The following is a 24,545-nucleotide window of genomic DNA, read 5'->3' on the forward strand; positions in this document are numbered from 1 at the left end:
TTGAACCTTTCAGATCAGAAGAGTTTGGTTTGACTGCTGGAGGGGGTTATTCAAAATTGTGAAAGTCAAAGCTGAGTTGAAAGTGGAGTCACAGGTGGATAGGATAGTGAAGAAGGCATTTGGTATACTTGCCTTCATTGGTCAGAGCATTAAGTAAAGAAGTTTGGAAGTCATGTTGCTGGTGCACAGGGCATTGGTTAGGCCAATATAGGAATGCTGCGTGCAATTCTGGCCTCCTTGTTATAAGAAGAATGTTTTGAAACTTGTAAATCTTTTCTGAACCATTTGAAGAATGTTGCCGGAGTTGAAGGGTTTGAGCTATAGGGAGAGGTTGAATAGACTGGGTCTATTTTCCTGAAGCGTCGGGAGCTAAGAGGTGACCTTGTAGAGGTTTGTAAAATCCAGGGGGTAAATAGACTTTTTTTCTCCAGTGTAGGGGAGTCTAAAACTAGAAGACATAGGTTTAGGGTGAGAGAAGAAAGGGGACTAAGCACACAGAGGATGATGTGTGTATGGAATGAGCTGCCAGAAGAAGTGGAGGAGGCTGGTATTATTACACCATTTAAAAGACATCTGGATGGGTATATGAATAAGAAGGGTTCAGAGGGAAATGGGCCAAATGCTGGCAAATGAGACTAGATTTATTTCTGATATCTGGTCAGCATGGCCGAGTTGGACTGAAGGCCTGTGTCCGTGCTGTAATTTTCTTTGACTCTAAGCTGTGCAAATGCTCAAGGAGGACCTACCAAACTCTCAAGCCTGGGTATTGAAAGTAACGGTTAATTCAAACCCATTTCTTTGATAGTGAAGGAAGTATTTCTGATATTTAAGTACTGCAATGTGATGATTTTGAGAAGACGTGATTGTGTTATTATTGTGTTTCATAGTCTTTCAAATTGTAAATATGAAATAGCTCTTTTTTTTCTGTTATCTTTCTTTTGCATAACAAACTTCTGTTTCACTGTCAAAACTAAATTTGCAGCATTGTGAGCTTGTCAAGCCAGTAATGTCATGAACTGCGATCACTGTAACAGGGACATAAAGAATGGGATCAAGGGAGGGCCTCAGCCCTTTGATTTGGCTGCACTATTCCATAGCATCATCAATGCTTCAGCTTCTGCTTCAACTACGACATTGTGCACGATTCTCTATCCCATGTCCCTCGATTTCCTTACTATCTAAAAACTATTGATTCCTGCCTGAATGTTGTAAATAATTAAGTATCCACAGTGCTCTGGGGTAGAAAGTTGAAAAGACTTCCAATCATTTGAGTGAAGACATTTCTCCTCATGTTCAGACCCTTGATCCTGACTCTGTGGCCCTAACTTCTAGATACGCCTGGCTGGGCAAATACTCTCCCAATATCTATCAGATCTGTGGGAATTGCAAAGTTCTTGCTTATGTGGCCATATCGCTAGATTTTATTCTCTATCAATTTTTTTCTCAATAAGGTAATTTTCCTAAACACTGCAGCAGAAAAGCTTCATCTGTTCACTCTTTGATGGTCAGGATTCGGAGGTGCCAGTGTTGGACTGGGGTGTACAAAGTTAAAAATCACACACCAGCTTATAGTCCAACAGGTTTATTTGGAAGCACTAGCTTTCGAAGCGTTGCTCCTTCATCAGGTGATTGTGGAGAATGAGATTGTAAAACACAATGTATAGCAAAAGTTTGCAGTATGATGAAACTGAAATTATATATTGAAAAAGACCTGCATTGTTTGTTGAGTCTCTCATCTTTTAGAATGAACATGTTGTTTTCGGTTCTTTCATATGTAAATTGCAAAACTTTTTTTGAAAGTTACATATCTCAAGTGAACTTTAACAATTGGTGTCATATTGGCCCAGAAAAGGGATTGAAGGTGTTAGCTCCCTGTGAGGCTGTCTGTGCCACAATGTTAACAATCTCATAATACCAGGTTATAGTCTTAACATGTTTATTTGGAAGCATCTGGTGTTGTGTCATTTTTAACTTTGTACACCCCACTCCAACACTGGCATCTCCAAATCATGTGCCACAATTTACACTTGCAGAATTACGTTTTACTTAGCTCAAAAACTGCATGAATCCTTGTAAGATTCTGTAAATCCATTTTTTACATTAGAATCAGTCTGGCACAAACAGCTTCACAGGGCAGCTCACACCTTCAATACCTTATCTGGGCCGACATGACACCAATTGTTAAAGTTCACTTGAGAATGTAACTTTTAATAAAAGTTTAGCGATTTACATATGAAAGAACTGAAACCAACATGTTCATTCTAAAAGATGAGAAACTTAACAAACAATGCAGGTCTTTTTCAATATATAATTTCAGTTACATCATACTGTAAACTGCAAAATTCTGTGTCTTATAATCTTAGTTTCCACAATCATCTGATGAAGGAGCAGCGCTCCAAAAGCTAATGTTTCCAAACAAACCTGTTGGACTATGACCTGATGTTGTGTGATTTTTTTAGCTCTATTCACACTCATATCATAAGACAATTTTGGCAGTGCAGATATCATTTTAGTGAACCTTGGTTGCACTTCTTTTGAGACACATTCATGTTTCCTTGTATAAGGGCATCACTGCAGAGTCTAGACTATTCTGGAAGCTCAAAAATGACTCAAACATTTATCTGTCCATAAGATATAGGTGCCACGGGCTGCGTAAGCAATTATTGCCCATCCTTAATTGCCCTTGCAAAGGTGGTGATGATTGGCTTCTTGAACCTCTGCAATTAACACGGTGTAGGTGCATTTGTACACTTGAAGTGAGTTTCAGGATTTCAACCCAGTAACAGTGAAGAAATGGCAGTACATTTCTGTGTCAGGATGGTGAATGATTTGGAAGGGAACTTGCAGTTGATGGTATTCTCACATAGCTACTGCATTTGTCCTTCTAAGTGGCTGTACTTTTGAAGGAATCTTGATGATTTGCTGCAGTCTATCATGTAGATGGTCTACACTGCTGCCGTTGTGCATTGGTGATGAAGGGAGTGAATACTGGAAATGGTGAACGGGACACTAGTCACATTGGCTGCATTGTCCTGGGCGGTGTCAAGCTTCTTGAGAGTTTTTGGAGCTGTGCTCATCCAGGCATGTGCAGAGTATTCCATTACAGTTCTGACTTGTGCCTTTGTAATGGTGAACAGGCTTTGAGAAATGAGCCGGTGAGTTTCTCACCGAAGAACTCCCAGCCTCTCATCTGCTCTTTAACCCATAATATTTACCCGGCTAGCCCATTGGGAGCTCCCAGGATAATAATGGGAGAGGGGAATTTCGCAGAAAGTAATCCATTGAATGTCAAAGGGAGATGCTTAGATTCACTATTGGTGGAGATGTTCATTGCCTGAGATTTTTGTGTGTTATTTGCCATTTATCAGCTGGAGCCTAAATGTTGCCCAGTGTACATATGAACATAAACTGCTTCAATATCTGAGGAATTGCAAATAACGTTGAAAACCATGCACTCATCAGTAATCATCTATCTTTGTTACAATGAAGGCTGGAGGAGTGCTCTGTCATTCTAGTCCTCCACCGCGTAAAACAGAAAATAAGACATTTTTCAATCACCAAGATGACTAATGAAGTATCTTATTGATATCAAGTTTTTAAATGAAATGATCTATCAACTAAGTTTCTTAATACATACACACTTTTATTCATTCATGGGATGTGGGCATCGCTGGCTAGGCCAGCATTTATTGCCCATCCCTAATTACCCAGAGAGCAGTCAACCATGTTGCTGTGGGTCTGGAGTCATATGTATACCAGACCAGGTAAGGATGGCAGTTTTCTTCCCGAAAGGACATTAGTGGACCAAATGGGTTTTTACGACAATTGGCGATGTATTCACGGTCATTGTTAGATTGTTAATTCCAGATTTTATTGAATCTAATTCCACTATCTGCCTTGGCAGGATTTGAACATAGGACCCCAGAACATTACCTGGGTCTCTGGATTAACAGTCCAGCAATAATACCACTAGGCCATCACCTCTCCCATTTGAGTTTATTAACAATCAAAGCTTATTCAGTGAAGATGCGATTAACATAGTCAGTAATGTAGGAGTAGAAATGCTTATGCCTCTAAGTATCCCTAGAACACGTGCACAACCTTCCCTTTCTGCAGGAAAAAGGAGCAAATGAAATCGATTATTCTGCAGAGATTGGCTTCCTGAATAAGACACAGAACAATTGGCTTTCTTGAAGGCAAAGGGGTAAAGTGTAGGATGTTCCAACATCTGTTGCTGTAATGTTCTGGCTGGTCTGGCCAACTGAGCAACAATTTACAGTTGTCTGCAAAGTCTCTCAAACACAGCTTGCTCAGGAAATATAATCTTGAGATGGTTTTTCAATCACTCTCAGAAGAAACGGGCAGTTTTCACCCTGAACTGATGTAGAAACAGGAGCAGTGATGCTGGAAGAGCACAGCAGTTCAGGCAGCATCCAAGTAGCTTCAAAACCTTCATCAGGACTTTTGCCCGAAACATCGATTTCGAAGCTACTTGGATGCTGCCTGAACTGCTGTGCTCTTCCAGCACCACTAATCCAGAATCTGGTTTCCAGCATCTGCAGTCATTGTTTTTACCTAGAAACAGGAGCAATCAGATGTGAAGCATGTTCTTAGCAAGTTTTCCTTTTGCACAGCAAGGAAAAACATAAATCACTCCAATCTAATCCCTTCACAACCAGCTGCCACAATAACTGCAGCAAAGCATCATTTCTGAGTAGCCTTCTTTTAAAGAAATTACCCCAGGTATGTCCAGAGAAATTGAAACCAATTTTGTTTTCCACAATCCTTCAAAATTTAAATCCTCTAAGCGATATTAAATAAAAAGTGCATTCAAAGCAGCAATCATCAGAGAACAACTCTCACTTCTGACTTTATGATAGAGGGAAAGTCAATGATGAAGATGGTAATGTCTAGTAAGATACTCTGAGAAACGTTTGCATTGATGTCCTCATACTGAGACTGACCTCCATCAATAACCATCTTCTTTTGTGCTAGGTATGACCCCAAGCGTGGGAATGTTTCCTCTCGATTCCTGTTGACTCTAGTTTTGGTGTATCTCCTTGAATCTGAAAAAAATATGGGTAACAGAAATCAAAGGTCAACAAACATGCTAGATATGATAATCCACGTTCTACAGCTGTACAAAAGGTGACCACAGAAATGTTGGATATACTGGCTGTTCCAGTATAGCCACAACATGGTATCTACTTGCGATGTGGACAATTGTCCAGGTATGTCCTTTCTCACAAGTCCAACCTGGCCAATTACCAATTGAGAGTTTAGTCTTGATATCAGGAAAGTGATGTAAAAGTAAGTAAAGGCACCACAGTCCTAGCAGACTGTAGGGCTTTTCTCTCATTACACAGAGGCAACTATGGTGGTTTAACCTGAGGATCACACCCCACAGACAGTGCAGGAACTGTACTCACCATCACTCTGCATTGCAAACCACCCAGCCAGCAAACTGACCCAACCAACCCCTTAAAGTGATGTAATGGGGTTACTGATGGTGCCAGCAAATGGTACCTGCTCAATAATATTCAGTTTGGGTTTCACCATGACCACTCAGCTCCTGATCTTGGTCCAAACATGGACAGAAGAGCTGAATTCTAGTGACAAGGCAATGGTCATTATCCTTGATATTGAGGCAGCATTGGACTTTGTTTTTTACAGCTGTAGATTTAAGTCCCTAGTTTCGGAAATTCTGATGAATTTTGGCTCTTTGCATTATCCTGGATCTAAAATGGTTTGTTTTCTACTTGCTCCTTTGGCATACTGATGTGAAAAATCTATCTTGAATATATTTCACAAATTTATCTTCCGTACTATTACTATAAGTTTGGTTTGCCCAGTATATAAAAATAAACATCTCCCATGATGGCTTTATTATCCTCTGAATTCCTAATTGATATTCTGCCCAGAACTATAATTACTGCTCCAGGTTCTAAAATCTACTCCTGCTAGTGTTTTTCTTTTGCCAGTTTCATACTTGCCCTCTTTTTTATTTGAATCTCCACCTAAAAGGATTCGATATCTGATTTTCATTATCCTTTTTCTCTAATGTCTTTATTCTCCTCCTCCATTTTCTCCAACTGTTCTAAGAGTCAATTATTCCAAAAATACTTAATTCCCACCCTCAGCTACAGCGCTGCGATGGCTTCATCTTGGCAATTTAGATCAAACCTATTAATTTCTATTTGTTATATAAATAATCTGATTTGTTGTGAATGTTTCACACCCTCTTTAGCTTTATTTTTTTTTCCTTGCACCACTTCTGTCACTAATGGACTATTACTTTTGTCAATTTTGCTTCTAGACACACTCCAGCCCTGTTTAACTGGAACCTCTATCAATAAATAGCTCCTTTGTTCCCCAGTGCTGGTGCCACTACCTCACGAATCAGACATGTGGAAAAGGAGTATGTGAAGAATTGAACACACTTTCAGGTTTCCTATCAATTGTAAAATGGTCAAGCATTTTGGACCAAGAATAATTTGAATCACCTACATCGCTGGGCTTCTCCCACTATGTTATCCCAAATCTTAACCTGCGCATCCCCTGTTGCACAGCAGATTTCAGTTTTCCATTTTTCTTTTATTGACTTGCTTGTCTTGTACAAGCTCTTCCATGCTCTGGATGTGGTACAATTTTGAAACAAATTTGAGACTGTCACCCCTCCTGTCAGCTCAACCCATTCAAACCCTCCATCCTGGCAAATAAAAGAGACTTTGCTGCCAACAGTCTTGGATGGATTGAATCCTGGAGACTGATAATGAATGGATGGTTTCCTTTCCTGTTTTTTATAACCAGTGAAGGTGCCCCTAAACCAATTTAGATGAACCTTTGAATGTATAAATAGAAATGGAGAAACTGACTTGGCATACTTCACAGAAGATGAATTTCACTTTTTATCAGCTCATCGCAAAGTTAGCAAACATGCTGCCTGCATATCCCTTGGAATAGCACATCTGTTCATTTCACATTCCTTCAAAGGGAATGACACGCACATCTCTCATTCTCTCTGAGGAACAGACGAGCCTGCCTGGGATCCCCAGGATAGTTAATGCACATTTCGCAGGTCCCCAGGATAGTTAATGCACATTTCGCAGGTCCCCAGGATAGTTAATGCACATTTCGCAGGTCCCCAGGATAGCTGATGCATTCCTCTCATGAGCTCCAGTTCATATTGCAACTGTGTGTTTCTGTCACTCAAGTGTAGTTATATTCATATAAAGGTTGAATTTTTGTGATCAATACTTTTGGCCAACAAACATGTGGTTGACTTTCATGCAGGGATGGATTTAAGGGTGTTTAAAGTTAAAATGCATATTTGAGTTGGGCCTAAAATGTAAACTAAATGGAGTAAGAATTTTTTAAAAAACCAACAGCATAAAAGAAATAATTAAATATTAACATTATTTTATAACCTATTTCATCCCACGCAATGTATAAATATGACAGATTAGCTACAATGTTTTATGCATCAACATTTCATAAATTATTATTCTTGGTACTAGTAAGCACATACGATATGCCACATCTTTAAAAATGAAATTTTAATAATATTGACATTGAATTCTCTCCATGCCTCTTCAATCCATTGATGCAAGTTGCTGTTGAGGATGCTTACAGATTTCTGCTCCCAATAAATGTTTCCTGACCTTCCAACATGCAAATGTTTCACATCTTTTGGGTAATGTCCTTGAGGTTTATTTACATGCTTATCCAGGGGCTGAATAATACAAGTAGTATCAAGATGTTATAACCAATTAAAGGTGACATTGAAATTTTGAATTGGATATTTAACTTCAGAAGACATTTGCTAAATTGATGAGTGTGACATGAGGTCAAGAAAAGACTGAAAGACCAATACAACAGGCAAATGGTGATTATGTCACCACCAGTGCAGCATTTACACATCCTCTAAAGTCGGTTGCTATGTGAATTAATTTTCTTTCCTGCTCTATTGCAGATATGTGAATGCCCTTTTTAATCATTCATGGCAAAACTATTTGATTCACTATGGTATATGCTGGCAAAACTGCTTATCTATTCAAAATACTTTCACAGAGCTCTCAAGTTGCAGTGTTTGAACAGGCATTCTGCTTTATTATTGTTGACATTTATTACATCTATTTACTAGTGAGAACAATGCAATCTTTCAATTTGCAAAGCAGGTAAGAATTTATTTCCTCTTGGCTTGGGTCCAAAAACACTCATTTCATTGACATTCTTGCAGTCAGTTACCATATAGTGTTTAATTAAGATTTGTGCCCTTTGGGAAACTATCCAGCAAGTGACAATGGTCAAAATTTCATTTAAAATTGAGCCTGGTTATTCCTACTTTTGTAAATATGAAATACCTGCTTTGCTACGTGGAGGGAGTGGGAAAGGATGCGTGATATGTCAGGGCGTTTATAAACTCATTTCAAAGGAACAGTCTTACTGGATGCAATTTGAAGGTGCTTTGATGAAGTTTTTTTCTTTCATATCAGAATAAACTATCACGTATGGAGAGGTTTGTCTGCTCTTATCATTATCCTCCTGAAGTGAGCAGGAACTTTTTAATTGACATACTGACCTTGGTTTCAAAGTATTTCATTTACTTTCTTGTGCCTGGGGCAGTAATGTCTGGCATTTCATTTGACTTTTGTGCCCTTGAGTTAGAAGTGAGGGAAATAGCCAAGTTTTCAACATTTCTTTATTTACTGACTACTAGGAAAGTGAACAAATGCAGATTAGATTAGATTAGATTAGATTACTTACAGTGTGGAAACAGGCCCTTCGGCCCAACAAGTCCACACCACCCCGCCGAAGCGTAACCCACCCATACCCCTACATCTACATTTACCCCTTACCTAAGGCTATGGGCAATTTAGCATGGCCAATTCACCTGGCCTGCACATCTTTGGACTGTGGGAGGAAACCGGAGCACCCGGAGGAAACCCACGCAGACACGGGGAGAACGTGCAAACTCCACACAGTCAGTCGCCTGAGGCGGGAATTGAACCCGAGTCTCAGGCGCTGTGAGGCAGCAGTGCTAACCACTGTGCCACCGTGCCGCCCACAGGTAAGAACTATTTTGGTCTTATAACCTGTCCAGTGTATAGCAAAGCATGGCCAGTTGGGTAACATGCTAGAGCTGGATCTGAAATTATAATGAACCAAGAACCAGCTCCATAAGGAGTGGAAGAAATCTTTGAGAAGATATGTAGCTCAGGTTGATGATGAGTCTGTAAGTTAGCTCACTGAGCTGGAAGGTTTGTTTTCAGATGTTTTGTCACCATGACGAGATGACATCATCAGTGAGAGTCTCTGGTGAAGCGCTGGTGGTATGTTCCGCCTCTCTATTAATAGGTCTTGGTTTCTTAAGATGGGTGATGTCATTTCTGGTTCTTTTTATCAAGGGAAGGTAGATAGGATCTAAATCAATGTGTTTATTGATGGAATTCTGGTTAGAATACCATGCCTCTAAGAATTCTTGTGCGTGACTTTGTTTCGCCTATCTTAGGATGTCTATTAAGATTAGAGTGGTGCTGGAAATGCACAGCAGGTCAGGCAGCATCAGAGGAGCAGGAAAATAGATGTTTCGGGCTGGAGCCCTGCCTGAAACGTTGATTTTCCTGCTTCTCAGATGCTGCCTAACCTGCTGTGCATTTCCAGCACCACTCTAATCTCCAGCATCTGCAGACCTCACTTTTGCCTAGGATGTATGTGTTGTCCCAGTCATAGTGGTGTCCTTCTTTGTTTGTATTAAAACTAGAGTATTGCTGCCTGAGAAATGAATGTTTACAGAGCAGTTGTAAGTACGCTATTCATCATGATTAGATTAGATTCCCTACAGTATGGAAACAGGCCATTTGGTTCAACAAGTCCACACCAACCCTCCAGAGAGTAACCCACCCAGACCTATTCCCCTACCCTATCTTTACCCTGACTAATGCACCTAATATTATGGGCAATTTAGCCATGACCAATTCACCTTACCTGCACGTCTTTGGACTGTGGGAGGAAACCGGAGCACCTAGAGGAACTCACCCAGACACAGGGAGGATGTACAAACTCCACACAGACAGTCACCCAAGGCTGGAATCGAACCCAGGTCCATGGCACTGTGGGGCAACAGAGCTGGCCACTGTACCACCCTTGTGCTGATGTAATGGTGGAAACTTCTTCAGGATATGTTGTGCTGCTTTCATATAAACCAGTCAAATGATACAATGCTCTAATAAAAGAAAAATTTACCTAACTTAATTTAGCAAAGGTTGCCTTATGCATCCAGGAGTATGCGCAAAAGCAGCAAAATCCCTGATATAATTGAAACAAGGCATTATAAAAATCTAACAAATACCTAGAAATGAAAACAAATTGATGAATAATTGTCAAAGTGAATAAAACTTAAGGAAAGAATTTTTTCTTTTTAAAAGTCATCTTTATATTAAGCATAAGTCTGAAAAAATAACCAGAGGAGCATGCTGTTTATCATCTGATCATTGGCATCAAAAAGCATTCTGTTTAGAAATATATTCATTCAATTATGCAGAATCTAGTGTATTGCATTTGATTTGACAAAAGAAATTTTGTAATCATAATAAGTTATAAGTCATCATAATCAGTTATTGCTACATGAACAGTGTGCATGGTCTGAAAGTATTAACTGCAATTACTGTTTAAACGTCCAGCACTTTAACTGATAGTGGAAAGATTTGATAAACTTAGTAATAAGGATTCAAGATGTACAAGCTGAATTTTCACAATCCCTCATCAGGACTGGACTGATGTGCATGGATGAGACTAAGCAGCAAAGAATTATTTGCTAAAATATTGCAATAACCCATCTCTGAATTCCCAGAAAAGGATCACCAAACTAGAGTAGGTCAAGTGGCAGCATCTCTTAGTGGTGCCACCAAAACACTTAGTTAGGGTTCGTTCAGGACACGTTATTTCAAAAGCAGAAATACTGACTTCTCCTCCTAGTTTTTGTCCTAGTTTTATTGAGTTTGTTCATTCCATTTAACATAATGAGTAGTTCATCTGCCGTATACTGAAGAACACGAGTACAAATAATTGAATTTGAAGAGTTATAATTGAATTCCCCTTAAATGCAAATTGAAACAGAGTAGTTGGTCTCTGCTCTTCAAAATAAAATGGCAAGGCTTGATAGGCATACTTGGCTTCAGTTGCCTGGGGCTAGAGGCAAAAAAATTCTTTAAAATATTTGCATTGGTGATCATTAACCAATGCAATGGAATACCATATGCATGGACACCAAACTAATCCCGAATAAGGTACAGAAGAAAAATACTTGAATGGAACCAGGGACAAAACTTCAGTACTGTGGAGAAACTGGGATTGTTCTCCTTAGAGCAGGGAAGGTTAATTGGACATTTAACAGAAGTGTTAATGAGTTAAGAGTTATGAACTATGGTCTTATCAATTCCTTGCACAGTTGGAGCAAGGCATCTCTACTCGGATACTTGAATCCTGTTGCTGTGAAGATCAACCTACTGTCTGCTGTATCTACATGCTTACATTTAGTGACTGACATCTTGGTGCACTTGCTGCTTTCCCAATTCAAATAATAATCATCCTGCCTGCTTTTGTTAACAAAGTGGATAATGATTTAAAATAATTCCAAAGGGCCAGGAGAGGGGAACAGCTTAATATGGATAGAGCAGGAGTAATTGGACAAAGATCGGGCACAAGAATGATGAGCAAAATGACCTCTATCTATCCTATCCAGTTCTCTCATTTTGGTATAGGTTTAGACTGAATTCTAGTAGTTGCAAGGAAAAATCTGTCTACTTTCAATTACAAACTGATACTAGAAGAATGGCAATATGAACAATTTCCTGGAAAGCCACTCAAATAGTGATTCAGTAACTTCAGATGAATAAGAGCAGGAAAAGCAAAGTGTTGCACTAAAATTTCAAGGTCATCCTTATGATAACAAGGTTATCTCAAGAATGATGTTTGGGCTGCTACTGTTGGTATCTATGTAACTGAGTTAGAGAGGAAGAATCATCTAGGAAACCTATTCCTACTGGACATGGTTGTCTGATGAAGAAGTGATTGACCAAGGTTCCCATAATGCAAAGGTCTGTTCATACTCATTGTTAATAAAAACCAGAAATCATACACCAAGGCAGAATGATTTAAATAAGCAATTCAAAGTATTGTATGTCAATGGTAAGATCTGATATTAAATTCTAATAACCTTATGCATTTGTTTTGGTTCTTACGTCTACTGAATGGGGTCCAATCTTAGCCTTTGATCGAAAAATGGGAATGGAAGGCTTGTTGCTTCAAACTTGTAGCGAAACGAAAGGGAGAGAACTTCAATTTCCCATTCCTTAAATAGTAACAATCATCACATTCCCAACAAATAGATTGAATGAAGAGTTGCAAGTTTCTTACACTTATACAGTGAACTCCTATCTCTGAGTGTCAGCACATGATTCCTACAATAAGAAGAGGGAATTTTTATTTCTGTCTGTCCAAATTCTTTCAAATGCCAAGAGATATCTCAGTTTGTTTTTGCCTCTGTCATTTTAAATGGTGGACGAGATTGCAAATATAATGCATGAATTCAGCAGCTGTTCATCAACCAGCTCTATGGAGCTAAAACTATCATGCTGATTAATTCAAGTGTAATAATCCAGAATTACTAGGATAGTCCAGCTCTACTGCTACTTAGTGTTTCTCAATCATACCTTCATCAGATGCCCATGCAGTCACAAGCACAATCTAATGGTAAAGCCTGAAGAATCTGCAATTAATTTTTAAAACAAATTCCTGGCTGGTGTGATACTTTGTCTTAATATGCTTGCCCACGTTTGAGTCAGAGGTAATGTCGGGTTTGCTGACTCTGTATTTGATATCAACTGAATCGGCAGTAAAGGTGCAACGGTCAATATTGCCCCTGATTAGGGAGGGGAGCCGAACCAGGATTCTCCATCAATGAGGCAATCTAAGGGCCTAGAAATTTTACTGCGAGCAAGTTGGGTAAGCATAAAAGCACACAAAATGGCCACTTGGCCAGTACTACAACATAACTGAGATATGTCACACAGCATTGCTTATGCCTGCTGCATTTGGACAGTCAGAGGCTTTTTCCCAGGGTGCAAAAGTCAGATGCAGGAGGACACACGTTCAAGGTGAGAGAGGGGAAGTTGAGGGGAGAAGTGCAGACAAAATCTTTTACTCAGAGGGTGTTGGATGCCTGGATTGTACAACCATTGGGGGTGGTGGAAGCACATTAGTAACATTTAAGGTGTATCTTTATAGACTCGTGAATGGGAGGCAAACAGGAGGGATTGAAACTATATGGACAATAAGTAGCAGGTCTAAATAAGGATTAGAAATCAGCAGAGGCTTGGTGAGCTGAAGGGCCTGTTCCTGTGCTGTATTATTCTTTGTTCTCATATGAGGTCAAACTAAAGTATAAATAGCCAAACAAAGCATGTAAATAGATGAAGGTTTTGAAGGATTGTATCAAAATGGGTTTATTTCATGTTCTGTGGCGGTACCTGAAATGAGTTTGGTTTTTGTTTAGAAATGGCTTGGTGAGAGGACTTTTTTTTTGTAAAGAAAAGATATTTCTGGAAGTTGTGTTGGATGTTGGACACTATAGAAAATACTTGCCTGGGTTTTATGGCTGTCATGCTTGAACAGTGTTTTGCTTCGAGGTTGCTTGGTTTTCGCATGGGGCTGCAGGTAGAAAACTTGCAGAAGTAAGACTGCCCAGTTCATCTTTCCCCTGTTTCTGAAATGCTTTGTTGTTCCTCCATTGTGAAATCTAATTGTCCTCTTGAAGAATGTGGGAAAACTTCTTGGTATATAGTTCCTGAGCAAGCTAGGTTTACCAAGACCCCAGAGAAAACTGCCCAATGATCATAAAACATAGGAGCAGAAATTAGGCCATGTCACCATTGAGTCTGATCTGCCATTTAATCATGGTCGATAAGTTTCTCAGCCCCTTTCTTCCACTTTCTCCCTGTAACCTTTGATCCCCTTGACAACCAAGAACCTACCTATCTCTGTCTTAATATACTCAATGACCTGCCTTCTATGTCAATGCATTCCATAGATTCCCCATTTCTCGGTTGAAGTAGTTTCTCCTCATCTCCGTTTAAAGGGTCTTCTCTTAACTCTAAGCCTGTGCCATTGAGCCCTAGTCTCTCCTGCTAATAGAAATATCTTGCCAGCATCCACTCTGTCCAGGCTGTTCAGTACTCTTTAACTTGCAATTAGATCCCCCCCCCCCCCCCCAATCCTTCTAAATTCAATCAAGTATAGACCCAGAGTCCTCGAATGTTCCTCATACGTTAAGCCTTTTATTCCTGGGATCATTCATGTGAACCTCTTTTGGACTCATTCCAGGACCAGTCCATCTTTGCTGAGATATGGGATCCAAAATTGCCCACAATTTTATATATGGTCAGACCACAATGACCTGTGTGTGTATGTCAGGGCATCAGATCAACAGGCTTCTGAACCTTTTTTCTGCTTTTCATCCTTCAAGAACTGACCTTCATTGGCCATAAGATGTTTCCCCTACAGTGAATCTTTGCAAACAAAATGCTATTTTTGCCCTTTACCTGCTGTATGTGTTATTTGAGTTATTAAGAGAGGTAAACATTTATATTTTCAAATCAAAAACTATGCAGTTTTGCATTTCGTTTAAGAAGCTCTCTGTTATAATAAGTCAAGTTTTATGTTAAAAAAACCTGGTTGGTGGATGTTTTTACTTCTATATTGAGTATCAATAGATGAAGGAAGCTTGTGATTGGCCATATTGGAAATTAATGTTGTGACCCGTGGAGTAGTCTGACTGAAGAGAGACAGTGCGCTCCTCCCATCTTGAGGTTATAACACCACAGAAATTCAATTTGAGCAATCACACAATGCAAATGATGAATTGTGAATGCATCTTAGCCAGTGTCCATTTACATTCCCTTTGAAGGGAAAGCTTGCTACTGATTTGCAATTGCCTGTTCCTGTGCTGCCTTCTAAGATCAACTTCATCCCTAAGATCATTTGTTTGACCCATATTTCCAAGCACCAATGAGTCAAATCCAATTGTCAGCTTTTAATATTTATTGCAAGTGAGATGCAGTACATCAATCTTTTCTTGCACTTAAATATCATATTATTCAAAAACATAAGCATGCCCTATAATCTGAGAACCATATTTCAGTATTGTTTATTTTCAGAAGACATTATTATGTATTTTCAGAAGGTCTACATAATGACCATATTGAAGATCATCCAGTGCAGATTTATAAACACTATAATTCTACTGAGACAAGTCCAAGCAATACCCAGCTCTCCCAACTTGTAGATCTAGTTATACAGAAAGCCTTGCTCTTAAAACATACATGCCACTGGAATTTTTTAGTTTTAATAGAAGCATTATTCCGTCTTCTAAATAATAAGATTAATTTTTTTGCTTTGCAGGGGTATTGTAATCATTGTATCACTTCCAAATATTTGTACAGTTATATCGAATGTTTACATTTTAATCCTTGCCTTAAAGTCCTTAGCTGTGCCAAACAGTGTGAGCAAGGAGAACTGTAGGGAATCTGATTGCAGCTTACTGTATGCTGCTTTCTTAATTTTACTTAAACAGAAATGAGAAGTAATGTATAAGAAAAAATTCTTTTATAACAAAGTAAATGGCTAACTTAGGTGATGTATACTTTTATTATTTTATTGGATTTGGGCATTGCTGCCAAAGCCAACATTGGTTGACCATCCCTAATTTTTATTGAGAACTGAATGGTATACCAGGCTGTTTTAGAGAGCAGTTAAGAATCACACACATTACTATGGGTCTGGAATTGCGTGTAACCCAATCTGGGTAAGGATGTTAGATGTCCTTCCCTAAAGGGCATTCGTGAATTAGGTGGGTATTTGCAACAAATGACAGTGGTTAAGTGGTCATGATTAGACACCATAATTCCAGAATTCTATTGTCCTCCAATTTAACCATTGCTACAATGGGTTCGAATCCATGCCCCAAGAACATTAGACTAGGACTCTGTGTCATTACTGCTACGCCACAGCCTCCTTCATGACTTGGTGGAACTTGCCGCTTCATGTTTTCCACATAGTGATTTCTGCATCTGGGTTCGATCTCTGAGCTCGGAGTTGTGTGGAAAATGAGTCATTTCTATCTGAAGAAGCAGAGAACATTAGTGGGAGAGTTGCCCCAGGCCAGCATTGCAGACAAAATCTGATTTGGAAATGTGAAGAATCTGGCTGTTAACTTAGTTAAATCAAGGAAATGAAACTGTTGTGCACTTTTTTATTGGGTTTGTTGATTTGAAGAAAAATAACAAGCTTCAGAATGATTCCATTAATCTTGTAATCCAGACCTTGGACTTGAAATTTTTTTTTTAATGAAACACTGTTTCAAATGACTAGTTAAATCTATTGCTATTCTTTATCCTATGCAGCCATATCCGATTTCATTGGCAAGCACTCCAACCATGCTATCTGCTTATCTTCCTACATATCGTGTTTTTGTTTTCTTTATTGTTCAGTTGGAAAGCATGCTGGAATTATCATAAATATGTTGAGAAACATATCGTCTGAACTCATCAATGACGTTATATCGCTTGTATTGCAAGCATGTAATGCCATGAGTTTTTTGCAAGTTTACAGAATAATCAGAGATGAGGAAGATCGTTCAGACCATCTGAATTTATCCATTTGTTCCCCATTTTCCTAAGGTTTCAAACATCACTGATCCAACTGGAAGTCAATTAGATTAGATTAGATTCCTTACAGTGTGGAAACAGGCCTTTCGGCCCAACAAGTCCACACTGACCCTCCGAAGAGCAACCCACCCAGACCCATTCCCTTACATTTACCCCTTCACCTAACACTACGGGCAATTTAGCATGGTCAATTCACCTAACCTGCACATCTTTGGACTGTGGGAGGAAACCGCAGCACCTGGAGGAAACCCACGCGGGCACTGGGAGAATGTGCAAACTCCACACTGACAGTTGCCCGAGGCGGGAATTGAACCTGGGTCTCTGGCACTGAGAGGCAACAGTGTTAACCACTGTGCCACCGTGCTGCCCACTATTGTCAGACATTGGGTGAAGAAGTGACAGGCACAAGGTCAAAAATGATCTTTACTAATTTGAAGGTATGTCAATTTGTTCCACTTCTGCAAATGAATATCCTGGGTTCATTTTTTCTATCCCTGAGCAGTATTCTGTATACCTCTCAGATGATGATTCCTAACTAGGCTGAAATTTGCCAAATTTCTTGTGTTTTTTCATCACGTGATGCATATGATGTTAGGGATCAGCCTGCTTAGTCCCCTGTGCAATGCTTCCAAGACTTTAAAGATTTTCCTTGTTTCTTGCCAATCAAGACTAGACAGTGTACACAATGCAACCAGAATGCCCTAAAGTTCAATCATCACCTTCTTTGATATATTCGCCTGTTTTAACTAAGCTGTTCAATTAGTTTTGCTGCTGAGTATTAATTGGATCAATGCTCACCATTGTGTCTCGTAAGACCCCTTCCTTCATTTCATTCTGCATAGAGTATGGGTCTCCTCCTGTTCCTTTCTCTGGGCAGTACTTTGCATCCTATTTTAAATTTCATCTGCCATTGTTCTATCCACTTATATATTTTACCCAAATCATTCTGCAGTTTCTACATTGTCCTTTTGATTCCACTTCCACTTCCTCATCCCATTTGCTATAATCTTTAAATTTGTCAGGTTTCTGATAATTTTCAATCGTATCATTTTTGGAAATTTGACGCATTTCAACAGCACCAAAGGTTCAATTCCTAAGATTTATCCTCATTCCATAAAGCTTTGAGGAGAATTAACTAGAAGCATTTTGACGAGCACTTTGGAGGGTTATTATTTAAACCGAAATATGTCATTTGATATCTGATATTTGTTGCCGGTGTCTCTCTTTATCCCATTACTGTGTCACAGTACAGTACTACCTATCCTTTTAGATCTATCTGCTAAACCATTTTACTACTTGCCTTTTGTCTCCAATTCAGAGACCATCCATTTATTTGTTGTTGACCTTACCCACTAAATCAAAGCAACCATTTTCCCAGTCCAGTCCCCATTCTAACACTGAACTCTTGTCTCACTTTAAGTCCCCCTTCAGTCATCTTTCTGCTTTCCCAAGCCTCTCGTTCATCTTGACTGAATCTCCTGCTGCTTGGACTCTAGTTTCATTAACCTTCCAGCTTCTGATTCTGTCCGCAATTTTAACTTACATTGGAAATGATTTCCTCTCGTCTGGAGTTGCCTCTCTACCTTTTGGAGCCACTGCTAGCATTCCTGTTCTCTAGACAACTTACCTTTCATCCTGCTGTAGCCAATGGCTACTGCACTATCTCCAACCTCTCTTGCAATTGCCTGTTTGAATTGCTAGGAGAAAGTGAGGACTGCAGATGCTGGAGACCAGAGTTGAAAAATGTGGTGCTGGAAAAACACAGCAGGCCAGGCAGCATCCGAGGAGCAGGAGAATCGATGTTTCGGGCATAAGCCCCTCTTCATTCCTGAAGAAGGGCTTATGCCCAAAATATCGATTCTCCTGCTTCTCGGATGCTGCCTGGCCTGCTGTGTTTTTCTAGCACCTGTTTGAATTGCTCCAATCAACTCTTGTTCATCGCAATAAAACAGTCCAACCAAAGTCATTAATGGCATTCTCTGTAACTCTGGCCTTGATTCTTTGCCTACTCTATAACTTTCAACACATCAATTACACCATCCTTCCCAACATCTATTGTCCTGCCCCATGAAACTCTCCTTGTTTGGTTTCACACTTACTTACCTAGGCATTGCCAGTGAATTTTGAGCACTGGCATCTTTTCTCTCACTCAAATGCTTACCTCCAGAATCAATGAAAGGGTCCACTTCCCATCTCACTCTTCTTTCTTACTTGAATGCGCAGCCCTTGGCAATATTGTCCAAAATGATGGGATCACCTGATTTGCACGTTTTTATTTCCTCCTCCACCTCTCGACACTTTTTATTGCCACCCGTGTTTAAACTGCCTGTCTGACTTACACATATATGAATAATAACGTCCTTGTATTCAACATTCAAATGATGGATGTTGTTGCTTTTTCCCCTTGCTGCCAGTTCTATCCCTCTTTTCGGTGAATGTTTCAAGATGAAGTGGATCGTTTGCAACCTCACCATCTTACTCCTGTTCATTGTCTAATCCTGTATCTTGTTATTGCAAAAATCACATCAATAGCATCACTTCCCCTGTTTCTGCTTCAATCTTTTGATCACCCCTCTTAATCTCTCCTTTGGTTCAGTACTCATCGTTCACACATTCAGAGCACATTTATCTACAATCAAAGTGCAATACGTACGGAAGCATCTGCTGCTGTTCTAGGACTTTCATCTCATTTATATCAAAGCCCCTGACTTTATTTGGGATACACTGAGAGAGCTCCAGCATCAATTGCACAATCAAAAGATTCATTGTTTCTGTGCATCTACATGTCACAGATTGGCAAGCATTGTTTTATGAAATCCAATAGAAAGAGCAGTAACCTAGTTTTGTGTAGATCAAAAATCAGTCAAATTTTTGTTCAGAAACTAACAGCATTAATTTATTTTTCATGAAACACTAGGTGTTTCATCTGAAATAACAACATAGCAGAATTATCTTATCTTTCGTATCTTCAAAGCTGATGGCAGGTGTGTGCTGCTGTTCTGGTTTGTTTATGTAAGGGTCATGTCTTCATTATCAGCAGCAATGTTCCTGAATTACAAATCTCATTGAACTCTTGCCTGTCATTACCTACAGCAAAACAAAGTGTGTCCCCCCAGGTGCAGTCTCTAACAAAAGAGTTAATTCTTTTCCTTAAGTCTAGCTTGCTTTGATGCCACCTGCATCTGTTGGGCCTTATACCCTTTATCCACAACCGTTTATCTTCTAAAGAACTTGCTGCCAGGCTCATTTCCAAATATTTGCACGTCTCAAACATGTGAAACCATAGGTAGTTGATGTTACTTAAAAGGTTTGTCTGGAATAAAGACAGTTTTTTTTTGTTTTCACTAATAATTGCTGTGTATTTGATTCCTAAATACATGCCCATTGTTTATTAGAAACTTGTAGTTAATTTTGTAAGTACCATACAGATAGTACTTTAAAAATGGAGAAACACTACTGGGTATGTTCTGCATAAATTCAGTTTTTAAAGATCCTTTGCAGTTACCTCTGTTTCTGCAGCAGCTCAGAATAGTTTGAATTGTCTATTATTGACCACCACTGCATTAGTACTGTCACAGTTAGTAACTGGTTGCAATCACTTAAGCCTGGTCCTGATTTTAAAATCCAAAATTTTCCCCACTACCAACATTGTGTCCTGAGCAAATATATTAGATTGGAGTTACTTCAAAGGAATGAGCTGCTACTGCTGCTATTAATCTCATCAATGCAAGCTGCAGGCACATGTAAAATTAGGTAATGACATCAGTGTTATGGCTCAGGGTTTCTCCTAACCCACCACTCCTGTTTTCAAAGCAGGAAGAAAATGTTTTCCTAAGCAGTGCAACCTTCAGAAGAACTCAAATCTATGTCTTTATATGTGATATTGGCAGCATAAGGTTAGCAATTTCCCCTTAGCTCTGTGACATCACACTGAATGTTTAGAATGCATCATGTCTTCCTGTCCTTAAAGATAGTAAATAGCAATGTCAATTGTTTACTTATAAGCCGGTGATGATGGATTTCTTTACGGTAAGATAGCTTATGTTATACAAAACTTGGAAAATGTTAAAGATAAAATCAGTTCAAGAATACTTAAAATGTCCTTGGATGCATTTTGATTTATTGTCACGTGTAACTAAGTATAATGAAAAGCTTTGTTTGTGAGCAATACAGGCAGATCATAATAAGCAAGAACATCCAGATCATAGGGTGAAAAAAAACTTGGGCAGAATGAGACGTTCAGGTTATATTGCACAGGAGGTGTGCCTGGCAAGATCGACATTAACAAGTTCAACATTGTTTGAAGTTAGAGAGTCAATTCATCAGTCGTATAATGGCAGGAAAGAAGCTGTTTTTGAACCTGCGGGTGCGTGTGTTCTAGCTTCTGTACGTTCTGCCTCATGGAAGAGGTTGAGATGGGATGGGTCTTTGACAATGTTGGCAGCTTTTTCACGGCAGTGATAGGTGTATATGGAATCCATGCATGGGAAGTGTGGGCTGTGCTATTTGAAAGACTGCTTACCCATCAAACATCTATAGAGTGACTTTTATTCTTGAGACACATGGCTACTATGCTATAGAGTAACAGCCAGGAAGTAGTGGAACTAATTTGGGAATTAAGGTTTTTGCTTGTGTTAGAGCAGCTGCCACTAATCTTTAAAGGCACCCCTCTGTATTGATATTGGATAATGTCATCTTCTATACACCCAGGCATTTATGCTGAACATTTTGCCCTGTTACTCTGTGTACATTCATCTTCCCTCAGCACACAAAGCACTAGTTTAGGAAAAGACTTACACTGCACCTTCAAAGGAAATAAAAGAAAATGTTTTTGGGCTTCTTTCCAACAACCTCGCCTGCAATGTTTATGATCTTTTTAGTCTCTGAATGCACAAAAAAGACTTGCTGACTCGTCAAAAATGTGAATAAACTTGGTAAATGCCAGACCACTAACACAAGACAAAGAGACTCTTCCAAATCGTATCTTCCTGAATGCAGTGTTTAAAATTGTTTTTACCCTATCTACTAAATAATTAAACGGTAATAATGAAATATGCTAGGTGACATTAGTTAACCATTGTTAATGCATTTTAAGTCCATCCAATTGTGCCAAAGAACCTGTTCTATATCCTTCAACTACAACTTGACACAAAAAGATAGATGATGGCCTCAGTTCATTACAAGTCTTCTACCTTCAGCAATATTTTCCTCCTTTACAAAAGCAAAGGCACACTTTTATTAATCCTTTATTTGAACATTTCTCCTTTGTTTGGGATAGAATGATAGTTATTTACAGTGCTGTATTCTACAGTGCCACAGATTTGTTCACAATTTTTGACTCTTGACAGGAAGCAGACTGTGAATGCTTTGTGCATCCTGAATTAATTCTAAGCTAATTTATTTCCTGTTTTGAACATTATTTGACTTATCTGTTCACAGATGCCATTTGAATCTGTCTGCATTTTTTTCAGGCAAGGAATGAATGTGTTTGTGTTCCTGCTATTTGTATCTAATTTATATTTTTGCAAACACTGTTGACTTTGTGCTGATTAATAAGTGCTGTCAAATTGTCTTTCTTGATCTATTTACAAAGCCAATAACATTGAATAGAGAAAAATGTAACTCATTGGTAATAAGTGCCAGAGAACCTGAAATAGACAGAAATCATGTGGGTTAAATTTGCAGATGAGACTAAACAAGGAGAATGTTCATGAAAGCCAAGGATCCACAGAAGAACCTGAACAAATTTATTAAATGGGCAGAACTGTGGTGCATTTGTATACAACACAGAAAAGTCAATTATTGCACATTGCATAAACACTGTGCATGTTTTATGACTGGTGCCAAACTAGTCAGCATAGATGCTAAAAGAGATCGAAGAAACTCTGTATTTACCACGTCCATTTATTGTGGGCAGCAAACAAAAGAAATGGCATGAATTTTTTTATAGAGTAGAATCCCTACAGTGTGGAAACAGGCCCTTCAACCCAGCAAGTCCACACTGACCCTCCGAAGAGTTACCAACCCAGTCCCATTCCTCTCCTCTATTATCCTATGTTTATCCCTGACTAATGCACCCAACCTTCACACACCTGAACACTATGGACAATTTAGCATGGCCAATTTGCCTAACCTGCACATCTTTGGACTGTGGGAGGAAGCTGGAGCACCTGGAGGAAACCCACACAGACACTGGGAGAATGTGCAAACTCCACACAGACAGGGACCCCAGGCTGGAATCGAACCAGGGTCCCTGGCATTGTGAGAAAGCAGTGCTAACCACTGAGTCACTGTGCTGCCCATAGATTGCTAAAGTAGTAGAGGCACTTACAGCCAAAGCCAATTAGCTCAGATCAGCTTGTACCTCTAGTAAATTTTAGTTCTGGTCACTGGCCTTAAGAGAAATGTTGAAAAGCCTTAAGTGATCCCTAATGCCAGCATTGAGGTACGAGAAAGGATTAAGAAAAATTCTGAGTCTTCCAGAATAAAGAGAAATGAATGCTAGGTATGTAATGTGGCCTAGAAAAGGTTAATCATCTGTAGAGCTATTTCAGATTAAACCATCTCTGTAAGATTGGTCGACTGGCAGGAAATACTGAGTGAGCCTGTTTCTTGGCTTGATTATGGATCTCAATACAAAAGCTCAATGACAATTTTTCTATTAACATTTAAGGGAAATGTATTTTCTGATTTCAGATATGGGATATGAGTGATGATGAAAGTTTCTGAAGAACAGTCTGTAACCTGAAAGGAAACTGCAAATTGAAGAACAAATCCAAGTCCTGTTTCCAGCTTTTCAGAATCTTGAAGTGCAATAACAGCTGCCCTGTGCAGGTCATGGATTCTTTGTGATTATGGCATTCAGCTTAATTAAGAAACAAGTTCTCTCCCAGTGTCATTTTGGAATCAAAAACATGTGAATGTTCCTTGCCCTTTCATCCAGATCACAAATCTGGAGGTTATGATGTTAGCATTAGTGATAACAGCAATAATCCAAATCTTTCTAAACCGAAAACTGTTCCATTAAAAATAATTTGAGTTCTGTGTATATAAATACAGGTCTGTCTGAGTAAGAATGTTTCATTTAAAACGCATTGCTCTAACACAAATATTTTGTTAAAGTTGTTTCTGACTTTTTCTTAAAATTAAGTTCCACTATCTCCAATCATTTTTGACTGTAGCTTCCCAGAGTCTTTTTTAAATCATTTTCAGTACAGACAAATAGTTTATGTCATGAATTTTAATATGAAATTTATCATTTCAGCTACCGACTCCACTTCCATTTAAAATGTTCTTTTGTATCGAACTGATGTTTGTTTCCTGTCAACGCGTTTGTTATATGCCTGAAGTCTGTATTGTGTACATGCCGGTGTAATCTGCATGCAACACTTGCTACCTTTTACACAATTAAAAATAATTTAACTGAGTTCACACTTAAGCAGGTCTCAACATTTAATTTCACAGGAGTGAGAAGGTGAATCTGTATAAATGTACCAATAATTCTTGTTTAGCTTTCATCTCTGTCAAATGAAAGCCAAAACAAAGGCTGGAATACCAATACCATCCAGTCACTTTCTGTGTTAGTTTAGTATGTGATTGTTTGGATGCAGTCATTACTGCAACTGGCCTGATTTCTCTCTTTCCAATTCATTGGCTTGAAGATGATATAGCAAATAGCTTTAATTTTTAATAGCTGACAATATTAAGAACATTCGCTTGCAGTGTGCTGGAGTGCTCAGAGAGCTTAATTAGCATATTTAGCTGGTACGTCAGATTGATGAAATACCATGATGGAATGACTACCTACTGCAGTTGATTCAA

General features: G+C 39.0%; 1 protein-coding gene across 2 annotated transcripts in view; it reads left to right on the top strand.

Annotated features, from left to right (window-relative positions):
• The window catches only part of atg7 (ATG7 autophagy related 7 homolog (S. cerevisiae)), a 137,501-nt gene extending 113,339 nt beyond the window's left edge, over positions 1-24,162 (top strand). For both annotated transcript variants that reach the window (XM_072582168.1, XM_072582169.1), the window contains one exon: positions 23,421-24,162. In XM_072582168.1, the coding sequence (XP_072438269.1) occupies positions 23,421-23,453 (33 nt within the window). In that variant the 3' untranslated portion in view covers positions 23,454-24,162. The remainder of the gene's footprint in view (positions 1-23,420) is intronic.
• Positions 24,163-24,545: the final 383 nt, after the last annotated feature.

The sequence above is a fragment of the Chiloscyllium punctatum genome, chromosome 12, assembly GCF_047496795.1.
Source record: "Chiloscyllium punctatum isolate Juve2018m chromosome 12, sChiPun1.3, whole genome shotgun sequence".
Classification (NCBI taxonomy): Eukaryota; Metazoa; Chordata; class Chondrichthyes; order Orectolobiformes; family Hemiscylliidae; genus Chiloscyllium; species Chiloscyllium punctatum.